Genomic DNA, 17,767 nt, shown 5'->3' with positions numbered 1-17,767 from the left:
ATGCTTTTGTGAATCATCTACAGAACACATAGTTGAAACACCATTGTTGGTAAATGTTACTCTGTTACAAATGTTACAAATTTAAAAAATGGAAATAGAGGTCATTTGAAAAGTAGTAACGAAAAGAAAAATATTCATATATTCAAGGTGAATCATTTCAAGATGCATCAACAATCTTTCAAATCGAATTGAGTCGTAGCTCTCTGAATTTAAATTGAATCAAACCTTGAAGTGGCGAGAGATTTTTCGCCCGCATGTGTGATGTTGACTACTGCAGTCTGCAATGTGCTGTTTGACTTGGCCGAGGGCTGGCAAACAACGCTACACCAGCCTATCATTGTGTTAAAGCAAAAAGCAATTTTGCATTACTCCCAACACTTTTCACATTTATATTGATTATTTGTTTATATTGAGTTACTCAGTGACTCCCACACCTATTGATTACATAATTCTTCCTAATTAAAAAAAAGTGGCACCCTGGCAGTCCAAGGGTGCATCTTTAGTTTCCTGAAAATGTTGGCCGGATACCGAATTGTGATTTTAATTCAGTGTCAAACTGTCAGCTTTTGTTGAGATTTAAAGCAGAATGGACGAAATTGTGGCAAAATATTCAACAGATGACCTTTTCTATGTAGCACAATGAAGCTAAACAAAGCAAACAAGTACCTGGACTGAAAGTCAAACGACTCAAAGGTCATCAGCGCTTCTGCAGCACTGATAGCATCACTTGTTTTGTACTAAAGCTCTGCTGTGTCACTGCCACATTAAATGTTTTTCCTCCACGTGGGGTCCCATTTACTAGTTGTTGTTTTTTTTAATCTTGTGGCCAAGATATGTTACAAAGGAAAAGTGCATGGTGCAAAGCCAGGCGATTAAGATTAATTGAGAATCTATACACTGTCCTCTAGCAGTAGGTTGTTTTCTTGTTTGCTGGATGCATGTGTGTGCCAATTCTTCACTGTTGAGCCATGCCAAATTGCCTCTCTTTATGTGTATGTGCGTGGCTGTGCAGTGTATCAGGGGGAATCGCCCATTGGGGTTATGGAAGGTGCAGTGTGGGGTGATGAATAGGATCCTTTTGTGCTGTCTGTAAAGCAGTGAAGGACAGAGAGGTGAGGAGGGAGATAAAGGTGAAGAAAAGAGGATGACGGATAAAATAGCAGAGAGGAGAGGCTGTGAAAAGTGGGGTGTACGGCGGGTGACACACTTGGGGGGGGGGGGGGGGGGGGGGGGAGGTGAGAGAACAGGAGGCGAGATGAGGAAGAAGCAGCATATGTGAGACTGATGGTGCATTCGAGAACACTGCACCATTGTCCCCGCCGCCCACAAAGAGACAAAGAAGTTCGCTAATGTAGGCAATCGACTCCAGTCAAGTTGGTGAAAATAAATGGCTGGAAAAGGGAGATCATTTGATCACTCTGCAGAATACTGCGCTGACCTCGTGACCTCGACCTTCACACATGATGACGTTTGGAAATGAGCCAATCAATGACGGACGCTGATGAGCTCAGCCAAAACTGTTGGCGTGGCAACTTCACTGCCACTGTGGTGCGCTGTAATTTGTATTGTTCTCAGCAAGAAACTCACTTTTACTTGAGCAAAGTCATGCAACTTTAGTGTTTACCTACTGAAGCTGCACATATAGAATTGTTCTTCAGCAATTACTGCCTTAAAATAACTTTTTTCCACTCTTTCCCTGTAGGTTCAAATTTACAGTGGTGTAGAAATGCACCACATAAGACGTCAATATTTTGGTTTCCTTGTTCATCTACTGTAGCTATATGAGAGGGCCAAACTATTAGAAACATATCACAGCTCGTGATGTAGTGCCATTATAAACCAGATTGTTAAAATTTTCATGAGGAAGGCATAATGCAAAAAACAACTTTAATAACAAAGAATCATCTTGCGGTGAATGTGAGTCTTCACTTAATGTGATGTAACCAGTGTTTCTCCTTCTCTTAACACTCCATGTTGAGGCTCTTTTTCCTTTGGACACAGTGGAAAAAAAGAACAAAATGAACACACACCAACGTTTATAGCAACTTTAGAGGTGTTCAAATTTAGAGGTTCCACTGTACTATGATTAAACAGTTTAATTTTGTTCAACTGAAACTACATTCTGTTGCAGTGCTACCATTAAGTAGCAACAGAACCAATTCTTCTTCTTCTCTTCTCACATTCGTCTTCTCTTAACACACCTTGTTGAGGCTGCTGCTTCTTTTGGCGCATTTAGAAAAGCCAAACATGCACAGGATCTTGTGTGACTTAATGGTGTTTTCTTGTCTTTTTACGGTGTGTTTGTACAACCTCAGAAATGTTTGAATTCAGAGGCACCATGACTACATTTTAGATGTGTGTTACTAAAACTATATTCTATTGCAGAGCTACATTTTGCAGTAGTGGTACCTGTGTTTATTCTTCCCGTAACAAACATTTGTGGGGATGCTGCTTCTTTTGGAAAATGTCACAAAGAGCAACACACACAAAAAAAAAAAACAATGATGAAAAACGGACACATGCAGAGTTAATCCTTTGACGTCAACTGAGATTGCATGAGGTACGCCGAGGTCTTCTGCAACTCTCGAGCCGTACTTTCCAAAAATGTTGGTCCAATTTTGAAATTCTAATGAGTCAGGGGCATTCGACTTTAGAGGTTCCACAGTACTGTTGAATTAACATCTCTGATAGCATCAATCAACTATGTTTTTAGATAGGGTATTAAATCTCAGACAGTGAGATACTCAAGTGGTTTGAACATCTGCTTCACAGCGCTCAGGTTTGGGGTGTGAATCTCTGCTCCGGCAGTCACAGTGTGCCATTTCTTCTGTTACCAGTGGATTAGACAGCATTGCATCGTTAGGGCAAGACCAAGCTATCTTCAAAGCCTGACCTGCTCGACTGTGAAGTGTGAAGGAATAGGCTACCTTGAGCTGGCAGAATTCCCGCTCGTGGCCGGAAAACACACTCGCCCCGTGACACCGATCATCCTGTGCTGAAGTTGCATGGTCTCCCCGTGCTTGCCTGGATATTCTCTGGGTACTCTGGCCTTCTTCCACATTCCAAAAACATAATTTAGGTTAATTGACGACTATAAATTGTCCATAGATGTAAATGTGAATGGTTGTTTTTGTAGATGTGCCCTGTGATTGGCTGGCGAACAGTCAGTCCAGGGTGTAATGTAGTGGAGTAGAAATACTTCATTACTGTACCTGACTTATCATTACTTCGTTATTTACATTTCTGCCTAGTATCACTTTTAAGTCACTACATTTCTTAAAATATATACTTTTACTCCAATACATTTCCCCTTTGTTACTCATTATTCCATTCTTTTTCTGCAGTTAGTTTATTTTTAAAGGTTCTGCATGCATTAAAGTAAATAAAGTCCACAATCATTTGTTTTTGGATATATTAGCACTGTACAATTCTGTCTAGTCAGTATTTTCTTTGCTAATATTGCATGATGGATGCTTTTATATGTGGACTGTTGCTATTTTTAGATAGACCAGTCCTGCGGGTGTTGAGTCTACTTGGAAAATGTAATAAGCTACGTTTTTCTACATTTAATGAAGTTTCACTACACTGAAGCTACCCAACAGTTATGCAGCAAGCTACGCTAAAATGGCAAAAGTACCTGAAGTACATCAAATTTTTCTTTTTCTTTTTTTTAAACTTCAAACTTCATTTTGTACTATTCACACCCATGGGCATATTTCCAAAAATTGCTTTTGTACATTTGTAGGAGTGATTCCTAGAGGATGAAGTCCCTCTTATGCCTATCTAAAGTTACAGAAATATTGGCATTGAAAAACTGCTGTTCCACCCTGTTAGGTTTAATTAATTTATATTAATCCAGTGAAGTAATAATGTCAGTGTTCTTTTAGTTATGAGCTCATTCTGGCATATGGATAACATTATGGCTTGGCTAATATTTGGAAGCTAACTTCGCTCATCAGACAACACGCAGATCTTTAACTACACCACTGAAGTAAATACATTAATAATAAAACAAAAACAAAAAAAAACTTAATCAAAACTATTACCACTAGCTTTTTTAAAGACTTTTACTTTATGAATGTGGGAAAATTCATTAATGATTCATTCATTTCATTTCAGATATTTTAAGACTTTCACTCAAGTAATATCTTACGTTGACTTGAACTTCTAACAAAATGATTTTCTGTTAAGATACTTGTACTTTTACTCAAGTATTGCATTCTGGTACTTAATGCAAGACTGGTTGTACCCTGCCAACCTCTCAGCTGGGATAGGCTTCAGCTCACCCACAACCCTTATAAGAACAAGCGGTATAGAAAATGGATGGATGGTATTGGATATCATTAAATTATGCAGGTATACCTAAATGTTGTGGCCAGAACTGTACTTGTTACACTATTTAGCAGGAAAGAAATGAAATTGACATTGAAACAGATATATAATTTCAGTCTGTCCAAAGTTTTTCTCATTCGTCACATTGAGAATCTGTGAAAAAAAGACAATGTAATTGGCCTTCAAAAATGCACAACATGAAAATCTTTTTTTTTTTTTTTTAAACTCCTCTGAGGCTGTAAATCTCATTTGCATTACAAATTATGGGAGGAAAGCCTTAACTAGCTACTAGTGCCGCAGAGCGTTAATCACTGCTTGTGCACTTTGGTACCAGATCAAGCAAGCTGCAGTGCATAATGCAACAAAACAGGTGTCCAGATGCAAAAGGTGAATAAATAAATCAATATATAAAAGGAAAAGGTTACCCAATCACAAGTCACAATCATCATCATATTATCAAGAGGATTCTGACGTTGGTGGAAAAGTTGCAGAAAGTTGAGAGTTAATTAAAATACCGTTAAGTGTAGCAATCTCAGCAGCAGCAGCAGTGGGACTGATTTAAGAATTAAGTGCATTTTTATGCACATGGCACAGCAATGCTAATTAAATATTTATCATCATTAATTAAGCCATCATGGCAACAGTGATGGAGAAGTCGGCATGCCCGAAACATTTTCCTTTAACTTGGCAAACGCTGAGAACTTTGGTCTTCAAATAGCTGACATAAAATCAATGTTTAAAATAATTTATAAGGCAATATGCTAATGATCGATTACAATGCCAATGTATTTTTATTCTTCTTAATGTCAGCTCGTCGTTTCTTTCTAATAAAACAAATGTTTAAAACATTTTGAATGGCACAGCATTACATTAGAGAGCAATGTGGGGGGATTAGAAGGTCAACTGCCTTGAAATGTGATATTTAAGAGACCTTTAGAAAGAAAACACCCAGGACCTTTCTGGGACACAAACTTAATTCCTTATTTGCTCCAAACCTGTCTGGGAATATTTGCAATTATTTGCAAAAAAAGAACAACTTTTGGCAGACGCTTTTGTCGTCAGTTGTGGTTATTTGTCTAAGATTTAGCAGTGGAGTGATGGAAGAAGAAACATCTCCATTATTGTCGAAATGCCACTTGCTAGTGACCTTGTGAATGCATTTCTTAAAGAGCAAAAGCAAAATGAGAGCAGGAGGAGGATCATGAGGAATTGCTTTGTGGCATTGGTGCTAAATTTCAACCGTTCAACCGAATCTATTTCCTAAACGGCAACAAGATGGACTGAGCGAATAGGCAACCCAGCAATTTACCTGGACGCAGTACGAGGGTGCTGATCGAACTTCCAGATCAAAACACCTTCGTCAACGGTGGGGGTGCTGATACAACTTTGTTTCTCCTATTTTAATGCATTTATCCAATGGGTGCTGAGAGAACTTATTCCCGATCGAAATACAACCCGCCAAAGTGGCTTGTGGAAGTGCCCCTGTTACCTGCCACAGCTGAAATTCACCCGCTGGGTTGGCGGGTGTTAATGTCAAGCTCTGCCTGAGTAAACATGTATTGTATACGTCGCATGACGGCTACGTATCTGTTTGCGGGAAGCCTTTTCAGCTTGACACAGCTATATAAATGCACAAACAGACTGCAATGTCCTACCTCTGTGATTTCTGTCTGAAAGGCACAGGTGAAAAAAAAATGCTTTACTGTGATGATTCTGATACACTGATTGTCCAGAAACCCCGCGTGACAAAAGTGTAAAGTTGCGCCCTGTTGTTTCAAGCAATTATTAACTACTTCTTGTGTAATTATATGCTGTTTGGACGCTGTGTCACAGTGTGAAAGCAACATTTTGCAAGATCTCTGAGTAAAATAGACTTGCATAACACCTCATAAGCATTCATAATGTGCCAGGGGTCCTCTGAGGCCATTTTAACAGAGCTTCATCTCAGTGATGATACACCAGACGGCCAAGAGAGTAGGAAGCAGGGTGGGATGCAAAGCGGGAAAAGACAGCGCCACGCTTCCACGCCGCCAGCGTCCTCGCTTGCTCTCTAGAAATGCATTCAGCTCATCGCCCATGCAAAAAAATCAATCCCCTAAAACTTTATACCCACCGATTTGCATGTTAACAGCCAACGGCGTCTGCTCCTAAGCAGCTCTGCGCTCACTCCATGCAGAGAAGGTTAAAAACAACGACTATCACTGTGGCATCAAACAGGGCATAAGAAGTAGGGATAAAGCTGTGTTGCAATCTAAAGCCTCCATCATCATCATCACCTTAACAGAGGGAAGATGGTCCTCTCTGTTATCGTAATGCGCAAAAGCAGATGGCTCCATGGCAGACAATATGGCCATTATAATTGAGGAACTCTGTGGCCTGTCATTCTTTTTTTTTTTTTTTTTTAAGTAATCAAACCATTTATCTCCATCATATCTATTCAATGTGATACTTTCTTAATACACAGAGTTTCATGGTAACAATGATTATGTACACCCCAGGCTGATAATTAGAACCTCGGACCTCACTAATGAGACCTGTAGCCCGTGGTGCAAAATGGAACATGATCAGACTTTAAATGTTACGCTTATTAGCAAACATAGAAGGTCGTCTGTGCGGTGAAATAAAATCGCTGGTCACAATACAGTAGCTGCCTTTTACAATAACAATAACCCTCAGTTTTTAGTCAGCTTGTGAGACTGGTATTAATTTCACAATTTGCTTATTGTTGTACTCTGCAGAGGTGTAGAATTGCACTACATGACTGATAGATATTTCTAAAACAATACACCATTAACACTCACATTCACACCTATAAGCAATTTAGACTTTCTGTTTTGGGAATAAGGGAGTGAGGGGGAAAAAAAATCATAGGGAGAGCATGCAAATACCACACAAAAAGGCCGTAGCCAAGTTTTGAACCCGAACCTCAGAACAGTGAGACCTGTGATCACCATGCTGCCGCTAAATAGCATATATAAAATATTTAAAACACCAATTACATCTGATTCAAACTTCTGGGCATTGTTTCTGCGCTTGATCAAGCACTCAACTGATTTTAAACGGTATGCGATCGAAGAAGACTGAAGTATTTCCAATGTTTATTTCCACGTTATGTGCCTAACAAACCAAAATGAGAAACTGCTCTCACTGCAAAGTACCATCGCAATACTACACAATCACATAGTTTTAAATAATGAACTTTTTGAAAAAATATTGTTATAAAGACAAAATTGTACCTAATGTTGTGGCTTTTTAATGTACGGCTGGCGTGAGGAACAGCAGAGCAATTAATCAGGCTTCGTTTCTAAAAACATACAAACTCTGGGTAACTGTGGGGTCCAATTGATCTCAAAATGCTCTCTTTTTCTTTTTTTCTGCATCATACTTTTATCATGCAGCACATTCAGCGTGGCCCTAAAAGTGAAACGGCCCCTTGCGGGGGAAAATGTACCCCACCACTGATGTGTAGTGTAGAAGGCATTCTAAAATGTCCTCGTGCCTGGCATATGACAAATCACACGTGCAGCACAACACTTGGATGTAGTAAACTTGCTGAATGAAAACACCAGCAATTTGGAATGTAACAATAATATTAGTAGCAGACAGACGTGGCATCCTACTGTCCATCATCCCAACTAGAGCAACATGAGAGACATTGGTCTCATCTCCTCTAGGAAGTCCTCCAGTGGAGCAATTAAAGCCTAATTTCCCATCCAGATGCCCCTGATGCTAAAGCACATCCTCCTCCTCCTCCTCCTCCTCCTCCTCCTCTTGCTCCTAAAATAGTCAGCAAGTGCAGCAGTACTCACCCCCAGTTTCTTACTCCGTATCCTCACGTATCCCTGTTTCACTATGTCGTTAAAGTTGGAAGCCATTGGTCAAGGGGGAATGGGGGGTGGGTGGAGGGGGTGGAGGGCGCCGAGAGCACACGAGTACAGCCGAGATGAAAATAAATAAACTCTTGTCTTGTGTTTTGGTCGTCTCACTCGAGGTTCTGTCCGCGAGACATGCGGCAGGAGGAGGAGGAGGAGGAGGAGGAGGAGGAGAAGCGAGCGGCGGGCAACCTGCTCCCGTGTCAGCGCTCAGGCTGCCGGGCTTCCGCGGCGCGGTCCATCCGGGGACAGGAGGAGGGAGGCGGGGCATACCATTTGTCAGCTGATTCGTTGGAGCAGGGGCGCCCGCGAAGCCTCTTGGACCGCACCATCTGCGGTAGAGAAGGGGTCAGGCCTGGGTCATAAATCAAGGTGCTGAGGGGACCACTAGTTTCATTATTCAATTATTTGACGCCAGTATTAATGTTTCAACTGTACCATATTACATTATACTGTATATCGTGTTGTTCTATAACACTTATCCTCAATTACGGCGGTTGTTTGAAATATAAACAATCTGCTCATCCACCCATTTTCTATACCTAAACCAGCTGACTTTGGGTGAGCAGTGGGGAACATCCTGGACTGATCGCCAGCCAGTCAGAGCAAATATAACCATCAAAATTCACATTTCCATGCGATGCATACTGTATGCATTGCGCACTTTGCATAATACAATGACGTACAATAAACGAGCTGCATGAAACATATTCTACATGCATAGTGCTTGTGTGTGTGTGTGGGGGGGGTGAAGTATGATTGGGGATCTTATCCAGTGGTGTTGAAATGCACCGCATCAAATTGATATTTCAGTGAGCTCATTACGTCAAAGTTGCACAGTATAAAACAAAAATAACTACCTGGATTAATAACCTGCCAATATGAAATCAAACACTTTGCTCATCATGCTAAGTTTCTGCCCGAAACCGTGTTCGGACGTACATGTAGCTTCTTATTCAATAGCACGTGTTTAAAATTGGTACTGTCTGTCTGGGTGACTTTGATGAATGATTCCTCATGGAGGGGGAGGAGAATCAAGAGCACGCATTATGACAGATATGATGGCGCTACAGTTTTAGACAACTTCTAATGCAACTTTGAAAGTCTTCAGTCAAATCCTTAGCGCCTGCGTTTAAAGGGAATATGCAAATGTACAACAGAGTTTAGAGTCACGGCTAATTAGTAACATGCTTTGTACCTTGTCTCTCTGTTATTGCTTGTATGAGTATGAATATCATTTCCATATTTTTTGCCAGACAGGCCGCTAATAGGGAAATGCAATTTTAGATTGCCTCTATATGCGTGTGTGTGCGTGAGCTCTGTTTTTTTTTTCATTATTAGGTCGCCTTGAACTGATGTTGTTTGATTTGCCCAATAATAAAAGCCGATAGTCCAGTGCCCTATTAAATGATCACATACATTGTGCAAGAACCAAGACTGTGAAAAGCTCGGTCTGCGGCTTGTACAGGCACAACACTGCAGACAACCAATCAAAAATCACTTAAAATAAATGCACAGAAGACAAATTTGATGTCAGCCAAAGCAATAGGTGGAGTGAGAGGCTCAGTTTGTTGAATTATGGTCAGGGAATTTTCTTGGCATTGGACAGCAGATGGCTGAGCTACCGTGTATTGATATGACAGGCTGCCATTACTTATATAGATTAAAAGGAGAAGAAGATAAATGGCTTATAGAATGGAGTACGATAAGCAGCTGTGAGCTTGGATCAAACATCGTCTATTTACACTCTCAAATATTGCGGTAAGAAAGAGGCAAAGATAAAGGTTGCCACAGTTTTCCTTTTCCAAAAGAGTGCGCGCACACTTTCATTTATTCATGAGAAGGGGCCTACTTTTCATTGAGAAAGTTTTTTTTCCTCACATGGATGCCCTTTTGAGGAGCACTATTCTGTCTAGTTTCCCAAGGTGAAAATCGACATCTTTTTCTTCGTATCATTTTCACGAGGGTGCAGCAATCTGCCACCCATCCAACTGCTTGTCTCTGATAGTCTGCAAATCTCTCTGGAAGTGTCCTCAAACTTCAGATTTGTCAAGGCTGTTTTGGCACCATAATCCTCTTTGTGTGATTGAGCCATCTTCCACTTCCACCACCTCATCATCCTCCCTCCAAGAAAACTATGTTGACATTGTCAGTTTGTTGCTTTTCCGCCCCTTGTGGTCGTTACCGTTGCCAAAATGTGACCGACTGGCGATGTTGAAGGTGAAACACAACTCTGCTATAATCAAAGAATGGTTTGACCAAAATATTAAAGAATATTTAGAATAGCCCATACCTAAATCCAATTGAAAAACTGTGAGATTTACAACACTCTTGCAATGACAAGATTGGCATGCTCAAAGTGTCCTACCCATAAAGACTCAATACTGTATGTGGCTAATGCAATCAGGTATTTTAGAATATTTATTTTTAGTAATTTCCCCTCTGTTTCTTTTTCAACTGAAGACCAAAATCTAAAATTTTTGGTACCCTCGAAGGACCCAAAGTTACTAAAATATATGATGTAATAATATCACATTATTATTATTATTATTATTATTGTTATGTCACTCGAGTTATGCGGAAGCAATACCCTGCCTGTTCATCTGGCCAGGTAGTGGAGTTGCACGCGTACATACGCACAGGCCACCATATGGCTCTGACATACATGAATGGCTGCCAACAAGGTCAGATGTGTGAGACTCACTCACAAGAAGAGAGACCTTCATCAAGGTCATGAACAAAACAGGCAAATGTGCGTTAGCTTGGTATTGCTCAAACAACTCTGGGCCAGAACTGGTACTTTAGCAAGCCTGGACCTTTTGATGAAATGCTTATATGATTGTATTATTTATCATTTATAAATGTTTTCACAAATGCCCAGCTCCCTTATACAGCTACAGTCGAGGCAATGTGGCCTCAGGAGGAATTCACATTTGCATTACTTTTTGCTGATTTTCAGTCTGAAGTAGTACTACAAAACCTTGCAAAATAATGGGACCCTTGAATTTTTTTCCTCCATGAAGTGCAACTAACTGGTGTTGTTTATGCCCACCATGAACTGAAACTAATGAAATATATAAAAAGTGAGAATAATCTTGAGATAGCTGTGATAGTCAAGTGAAGTATTATAATTAGCTCTACAGCATTAGTCGGCAAATATTCAAGCACAAGCAGCTAAATAATGAACACAAAAAGATAAGCAGGGGTGAGTGAGTGGGAGGAGGCATGTCGATGCCAGGTCGCCATTTTTTTTTTTACCTCGGCAGAGGCGCGTGAAAGCGATCCTACACACGGGCAGAGTGATGATTATGTTCTGTACTTGTGCTTTTTACAGCAGCAACCATCAGCCTGATATGTTAATAGGCACATTGGGAATTGGCGTTGATTAGATGTCAAAGCCTGGAGTTGTTTAAAAAATAAATAAATAAAGAGCCAGATATGCCCATTTCTCAGAAAAGTGAGTCCTTGGTTATGACTGCTCGAAGGACGTCAGCTGATCACACCATGTGGAACAGCTAAGGTCGACTGAAGTCTCAGAGGATCCACTCGTGGCATGTTTGTGATTTACTTCATACAGAAAATTAAAAAAAAAAAAAAAAAAGGTTGGAGGGCCTCTGTGTCCTTCACCACGATGGGGAATGGTGAGAGGACCCTTATACGTCATGTCGAGGAGGGCGTGAAAGCCTAAAGGCACTGCAGTGAAACCTCCGAAGTCTAATGCCCCAAAGGTGGAGCATTTCGAAGTTCATGGAAGACTTTCTGCAAAAAAAATATGCCTCTAAAGTTAGTTCAAACTATCATCATGTGTGGCGTCACATGAGACATCAGCAACCTTTTGTTACACACATACTCAGAAATATATAAGCATAGGTGTCCAGTCATGAAGTACAAATATTCGGTCTCTTTACTTTACTGGAGTGTTTATTTTTCAGCCTACTTTTTTATTTCTACTCAATTTTTTTTTTAAGGTACCAAGCATGTTATAAACATTTATTTACGTTTCAAGCTAATTTTTTACCTGAAATTATGAGGAAAAAATATGCCAGGGGAGGAAGTTATTATTATTTTTTTCTTACTCCACTGGCATCTTTTAGGACAGCAGTCCTGGAACCTTTCTGACACGTATGTTAGACAGTTAGTGTATTTTGATGACTGTTACGCATTGACAGGATATCGCCAATCTTGGTGTTTAAGCTGTATTTGTTTTATACCTATCCAATTTGAAAGCGGCCCGATCTGCCGATTCACGTTTTTATTTATTTATGGTGCTATGACACATAATCAAATGGTGCCACTTCAGAGCAAATTGTATCACTTGAACCCTGTAGTTTAAATCCAACCAAAATAACTTTTTTTTTTTTTTTTGTAAATTATGACCAACACTTAATTACAGTCAATATAGATTACATACACAAATACATTTACCAAACAGATATTATGGTAAATATACAATTTCTCGAATAGAACGTCAAGACATAGCCACCACAGTTCATGTTCTTACGCTGCATGAGGCGATGGTATCGCTTCGCAAACATCTTCATTAGACATGTCGACAGTTAGGGATGTTAAATTGTAACGGATAATTCACTTTAACTTATTTTGTGTCCTAAATTGGGGTCTGTTCACAGTTCTGAACTCTAGGCTGCTTCCCTTGAGACTTGTTCTGCTGGTTTTGCATTTCTCACAGAAAGAGCAGAGCTCCTCGCATTGGTTCTCCACCTTTTGCCCGAAGTCAGCTGGAATAGGCTCCAGTGCCTTGCATTTTTCATCTGACTTTGGATGGGATGCAGGGTGCATGCTGGGCTGGTTGCCCGCCAATCGCAGGGCACAGAACGACAGACAACAATTTACACTCATATTCAAACCTAGTTAAAATGCATGTTTTTGGAATGTAGGAGGAGGCGGAGAACTCCCTGCAGGACTGCTGGAGCCGACATTCAAACCCCGAACCTCAGAACAGTGAGCTACTTATATTGTTTTAGGTGTATCAGAAGTATAATAATATATCTGCAATGTGAGGTCATTAATGTGTACATTTATAATAATTATAATGCATGATGAATAAAAACGAACCCTATACAAGAGGTGGGTATCACAAAAGGTGTCCAGTTTGATGTTGACCCAAAATAGGAATGTTCAGCCTTGGAGGACGCCTGCTGCCTAATGAGAGTCCTACTGTGCTGGGCCTTTATTCACCATAAAGAAAAAAATGAGGAGGGGCCAAGCATGACTAACATGTGCGCCCTGTAGAGGGCAATATTGTTTGCAGTGATAGATGGTGTCGTTTGACAAGGCTGTTTAACATCTTAATATAGCTCCAGTATGGTAATGTGACCGCTGCAGTGTATTGCACTCGATATGTTGTCATGAGGTGGAATGAGCTGCAATTGACATGATGTCACTTGAAAACAAAGTGGCCTTTTAGCCGGCATGCTTTTTTTTTAAAAAAAATGTGTAATTTATTTAAATGTATTTTTTTTTTTTTTGCACATTTGCTTTACGACACCCATCATTATTATGACACTAGTTGCATCATTGTGTCTAGTGCAGAAGGGGAAAAAATGATACTGGTTTCTAAAGTGCCAGTTTATTGGCTCTCTTGCCAAGACTGGTGCCTCAGAATTTAATATTGATGGCAGCAAGTCAATTTATTGTTATTTATTTATTTTATGCATTAGTCCAGTCTGGGAGAGAGTTTGCTCTCCCATCCTTTTTCCATAATATTTCATAGCTACAAATGGGAAAGAGGATCCATCGAAAGCAGCTTCCAAGGCAACCAAAACTTTTAGGGGGCCGTAAGAGGGCCTCTAAGTGGTCATGAAATCTACTTTTAATTGGTTTCGAACAGCCCTTGAGGTGCCTTGCTGCCGTTTTGGACATCATCCTGAGATTTACCCAAACACACCCTTTTGATGCTGTTGGCTTCTTATTTAATCTGACAGGTTTAATATAAAACAGGTGATACTTTTCTCTCGTCTTCTTGGGGATTGGCAGAAGCGCACCACTCGCGTGCTCACCGTCCAGGTTTGGGACAAAGCAACTCTTTTACCTCCTGGGCTGGCCTCACAACGGTTCATGTGTGAGTGGGGAAAAAAATAGTGGAACTGAAACCACTTCTGTAAATACATAAAAGGTCAGTGATGACGTCAGACTCTACGACCAAGGCTCTGCCATGATTTTTTATGTTATTTATTTATATGTTTTTTTTTTTTTATTGCCGGCACCTGATTTGCTGCCACTCTTTATATTTTGAACTCTGCGATCCAAGCACAAATATAATTTTACATTTGTATCGCAGAAAGGCATTCAACTGCAAATCTCTTGAAAAATGAGCCCCAAAAGGTTTTTCTTTTGCGTACCTCTCGCTTCTGACATCTTTTTTACATTGTGTCTTCTTCTGCTTAGGTTGAAAAAAAAGTATCTTTACTTTATTTACTGTACTTGGTTACTTCTCAATGGTTCCCATCACTCTCTATACGTGCCCTTTGATTGACTGGCGACCAGTCTAGGGTGTAGACTGCCATTTGCCTGAAGTCAGCTGGGATAGGCTCCAGCTCTCCGTGACCCTGAACAGGATCAATGGTATTAAAAATGGATGGAGCTATGGTTGCACGCATTACGACACCACACACAAGAACCACACATGCAATCCTCAAAGGGTGTGTAATTTTACTTTATTCTAGTTTGATTATACAGTGTTTAACTTACCTTTACACGTCTATGACAGTGCCTGTACAGTTAATAAAAGCTTTAATGTTGGCAAAAGAGGGAAGAAATGAATTAACTCCACGTTATTTCCAATGGGAGACATTGTTTGGAAATTAGAAAAACTTGGAAGTCAGCCAGCATCACGGAACGGATTGCGGTGATGTTGGATCTTCCACTGCACTGTTCAAATAGAATGCTTGGATTGATGCATACAATACGTTCTTTTTTTTTTCTTTTTTTTTTTATATATATAGAACTTTTTGGATAAGTATCCCTAACACAACAGCTTAATATCACAATTGGTATCATGAGGAATGTTTATTTGTATACAACTGTATTTCAAAAAGAAACCCTGTATTTAACTCAACCTGAGCAATAAAGACATTTAAAAAAAAAAAATTCTTAGTTAGTATCGCACTTAGTAGCAGCGATGTTTCCTTACTCAGCATCCACTTGTCATTTCTGAGTCAGTCCAAACTGTCCCACATCCTTAAGCTTGTATTATGACCGACTGCAAAGGAGTGGGTGAACTGGGTGGCGTGCTTGTTTATCAACAATATGCAACTTCAAACTGTTCCCTTTTTGTTATGCAGAGCAACTTGAACACTGCTCCAATTCTCTCTCGACATTTATTTTCTTTTCCTCTACAAACAAGAGCTTGTTCTACACAGAGTTCATCTGATTGCTCCCCAGATCGGCCAGACCTCTTTGAAACTCGGCCCGTTTCCTCTGTTATCTTCGGCTTTGTGTGTTAAAGCTGATGCCAGATTCCCGGGCTACAGTATTGTTGTTATTTTATCGTCAACACAATCACAGCTGACCCACATCTGGAAGGATATACAGGAAGGTCCCGGCTCATTTGCACAGCTGACTTAGAGAAACAAACCCTGTCAAAGTGAGGCTGCTTTGTAATATCGATCCAAACCATTTCGAGTGAGCTTACAGTAGAATGTTTACAGTACACCCCTGCATATATACACTATGAATTAGTTATAAAGTGTCATTTAATAGGGGAACGGGGATACAGCCAGAAAGTGCTGCACAGTATCAAACCATCTCACTCGCTGCCAAATGTGAATACTGTACTGTATTGTCTTAGTGTGCAAAAGGTTGATGATTCAGTTGTGACTGTGGCCATGAAGGCATTGAACTTGGAACTGCTGCACAACGTGACCTTTAAACAGTGACATTAAAGCAGCCACAATAATGGATTTAGAATCACCTGCAAATAATAATATTCCCATATCTTATACACTTACTGGCCACAAAGTTGGTTATACTAGGCATACTGTTACTATTACTATGTATCATACTCAAGTCATTATACTTTACGTAGCCTACTTAGTAATATGAGACGGCAAAAAACTATACAGTGGAACCTCTAAAGTCGAATGTTACGATCCTCAATGAATTAAATTTGATGAATCCAAGCAGCAAAAAGCATATTGTTGTTACTGTTTAGACTATTGTACTGAAAATAGACCGTAAACAATTCTATCCTTATTTTTCTGAATCTGAGTATTTCATTGCGTTTATTTTTTTGTTTCTATATCTGTCAACATCATCACTGTTACTTTTAATTTCTTTGACTTTTCGTTGTCTTTGACTATGGCAAATATTTGGTCAAAATCAATCCCGATCTTGATAAATAAACACATCACAACCTGAAAGCAGAACTGATCTTGCTTGGTTCAGAACGACAATACAGTTACACACCTTTCTCACATTGTCAATCCAAAGTGAACAATATTATCCCCATTTGATACACTTTTTGCATTGGATCCTACACAAATCAATGTTATTTTCAAGTCAATTATATTTTGCTTTTCAGATGGAAGAGCGACGAGGTTGTTTATTCAAGTGTGCATAAATTGATGTGCATCATCCACTATAATTTCACAGATTTCAATGGGCCCAAGTTGTTGTAAAATAGCTTAAAATAAATGATCCATCGCAAAAACAGGATAAGACTGCACTGGTCACACTGCCCTAAACTGCAGATATTGCCTACTTTATGATCTATGTAGTACATTGTCCTTTGACAGACATATTTCAAGTACTTCATCTTAAATTTGTGACACAGTCAAGTTGTATTTTAAATGCACGCTGACAATTTCTATCATTTTGGGTGCAGTTATCCCATCACCGGGAATGGATGGCTAACATAAATCAAATGTCTAAGATTTGTCCGAGGTTTGTTTTAAAAGCATGGAAGCCTAAAAGAAGTTAATAATTATATGAGTCACCTTGCCACTCAGGAAAAATGCTCTTTTTCTTCGTTCCCCACCCCCCCCTTTCACCAAAGTACCCACTTCATCTTTGGGTAAACATATTCACAGTGTGGCTATATGTGCATGTCATATTTCTGCATCATGAGGCGCAAAAAAAAAAGTCCAAGTTTATGTTTTGTTCATACGCCAAAGTAAAGGTTTGACAAGAATGAAAACAGTCATTACCACTGGCAACCATAACTTCTCACAGAGGTGTTCCCTGAAGGCATCGCTACTATCTTATTCCCATCCAACCACCATGGCACAGACATAGCACATAAACAAACATGTGAGTATGTGAAAAGAGAGCCATTCAACCCAATTAAAGGCAAATATACAACACTTGCACAAGTGTACAGTGTGCACAAATGCCAAAGCACATACAAAGTCTTTTACCTCAGGTCTCTCACGCAGTCTGCTACCATGCGTCCTGCACAACTTGCCAGACAGCAGCAGTGAGGAGGTTATTAATGGCCGTCCTTATTTTAGGCGACACTCTCAAAACAGTGGTGGCACCGTGCGGATCCACCGCTAGCTGCGGGCTTGTCTTTCATCCCATCTGTCTTTCCCCAGTTCTAATGGGCC

General features: G+C 40.0%; 1 protein-coding gene across 1 annotated transcript in view; it reads right to left on the bottom strand.

The window, feature by feature from the left end:
* Positions 1–8,445, bottom strand: part of dok6 (docking protein 6) — a 48,841-nt gene extending 40,396 nt beyond the window's left edge. The window contains exon 1 of the mRNA XM_061758066.1: positions 8,142–8,445. Coding sequence (XP_061614050.1) covers positions 8,142–8,207 — 66 coding nt within the window. The 5' untranslated portion in view covers positions 8,208–8,445. The remainder of the gene's footprint in view (positions 1–8,141) is intronic.
* Between the last annotated feature and the right edge of the window lie 9,322 nt (positions 8,446–17,767).

This window comes from Phyllopteryx taeniolatus, chromosome 20, assembly GCF_024500385.1.
Source record: "Phyllopteryx taeniolatus isolate TA_2022b chromosome 20, UOR_Ptae_1.2, whole genome shotgun sequence".
Classification (NCBI taxonomy): domain Eukaryota; kingdom Metazoa; phylum Chordata; class Actinopteri; order Syngnathiformes; family Syngnathidae; genus Phyllopteryx; species Phyllopteryx taeniolatus.
This window is presented reverse-complemented; position numbering and strand designations above follow the sequence as displayed.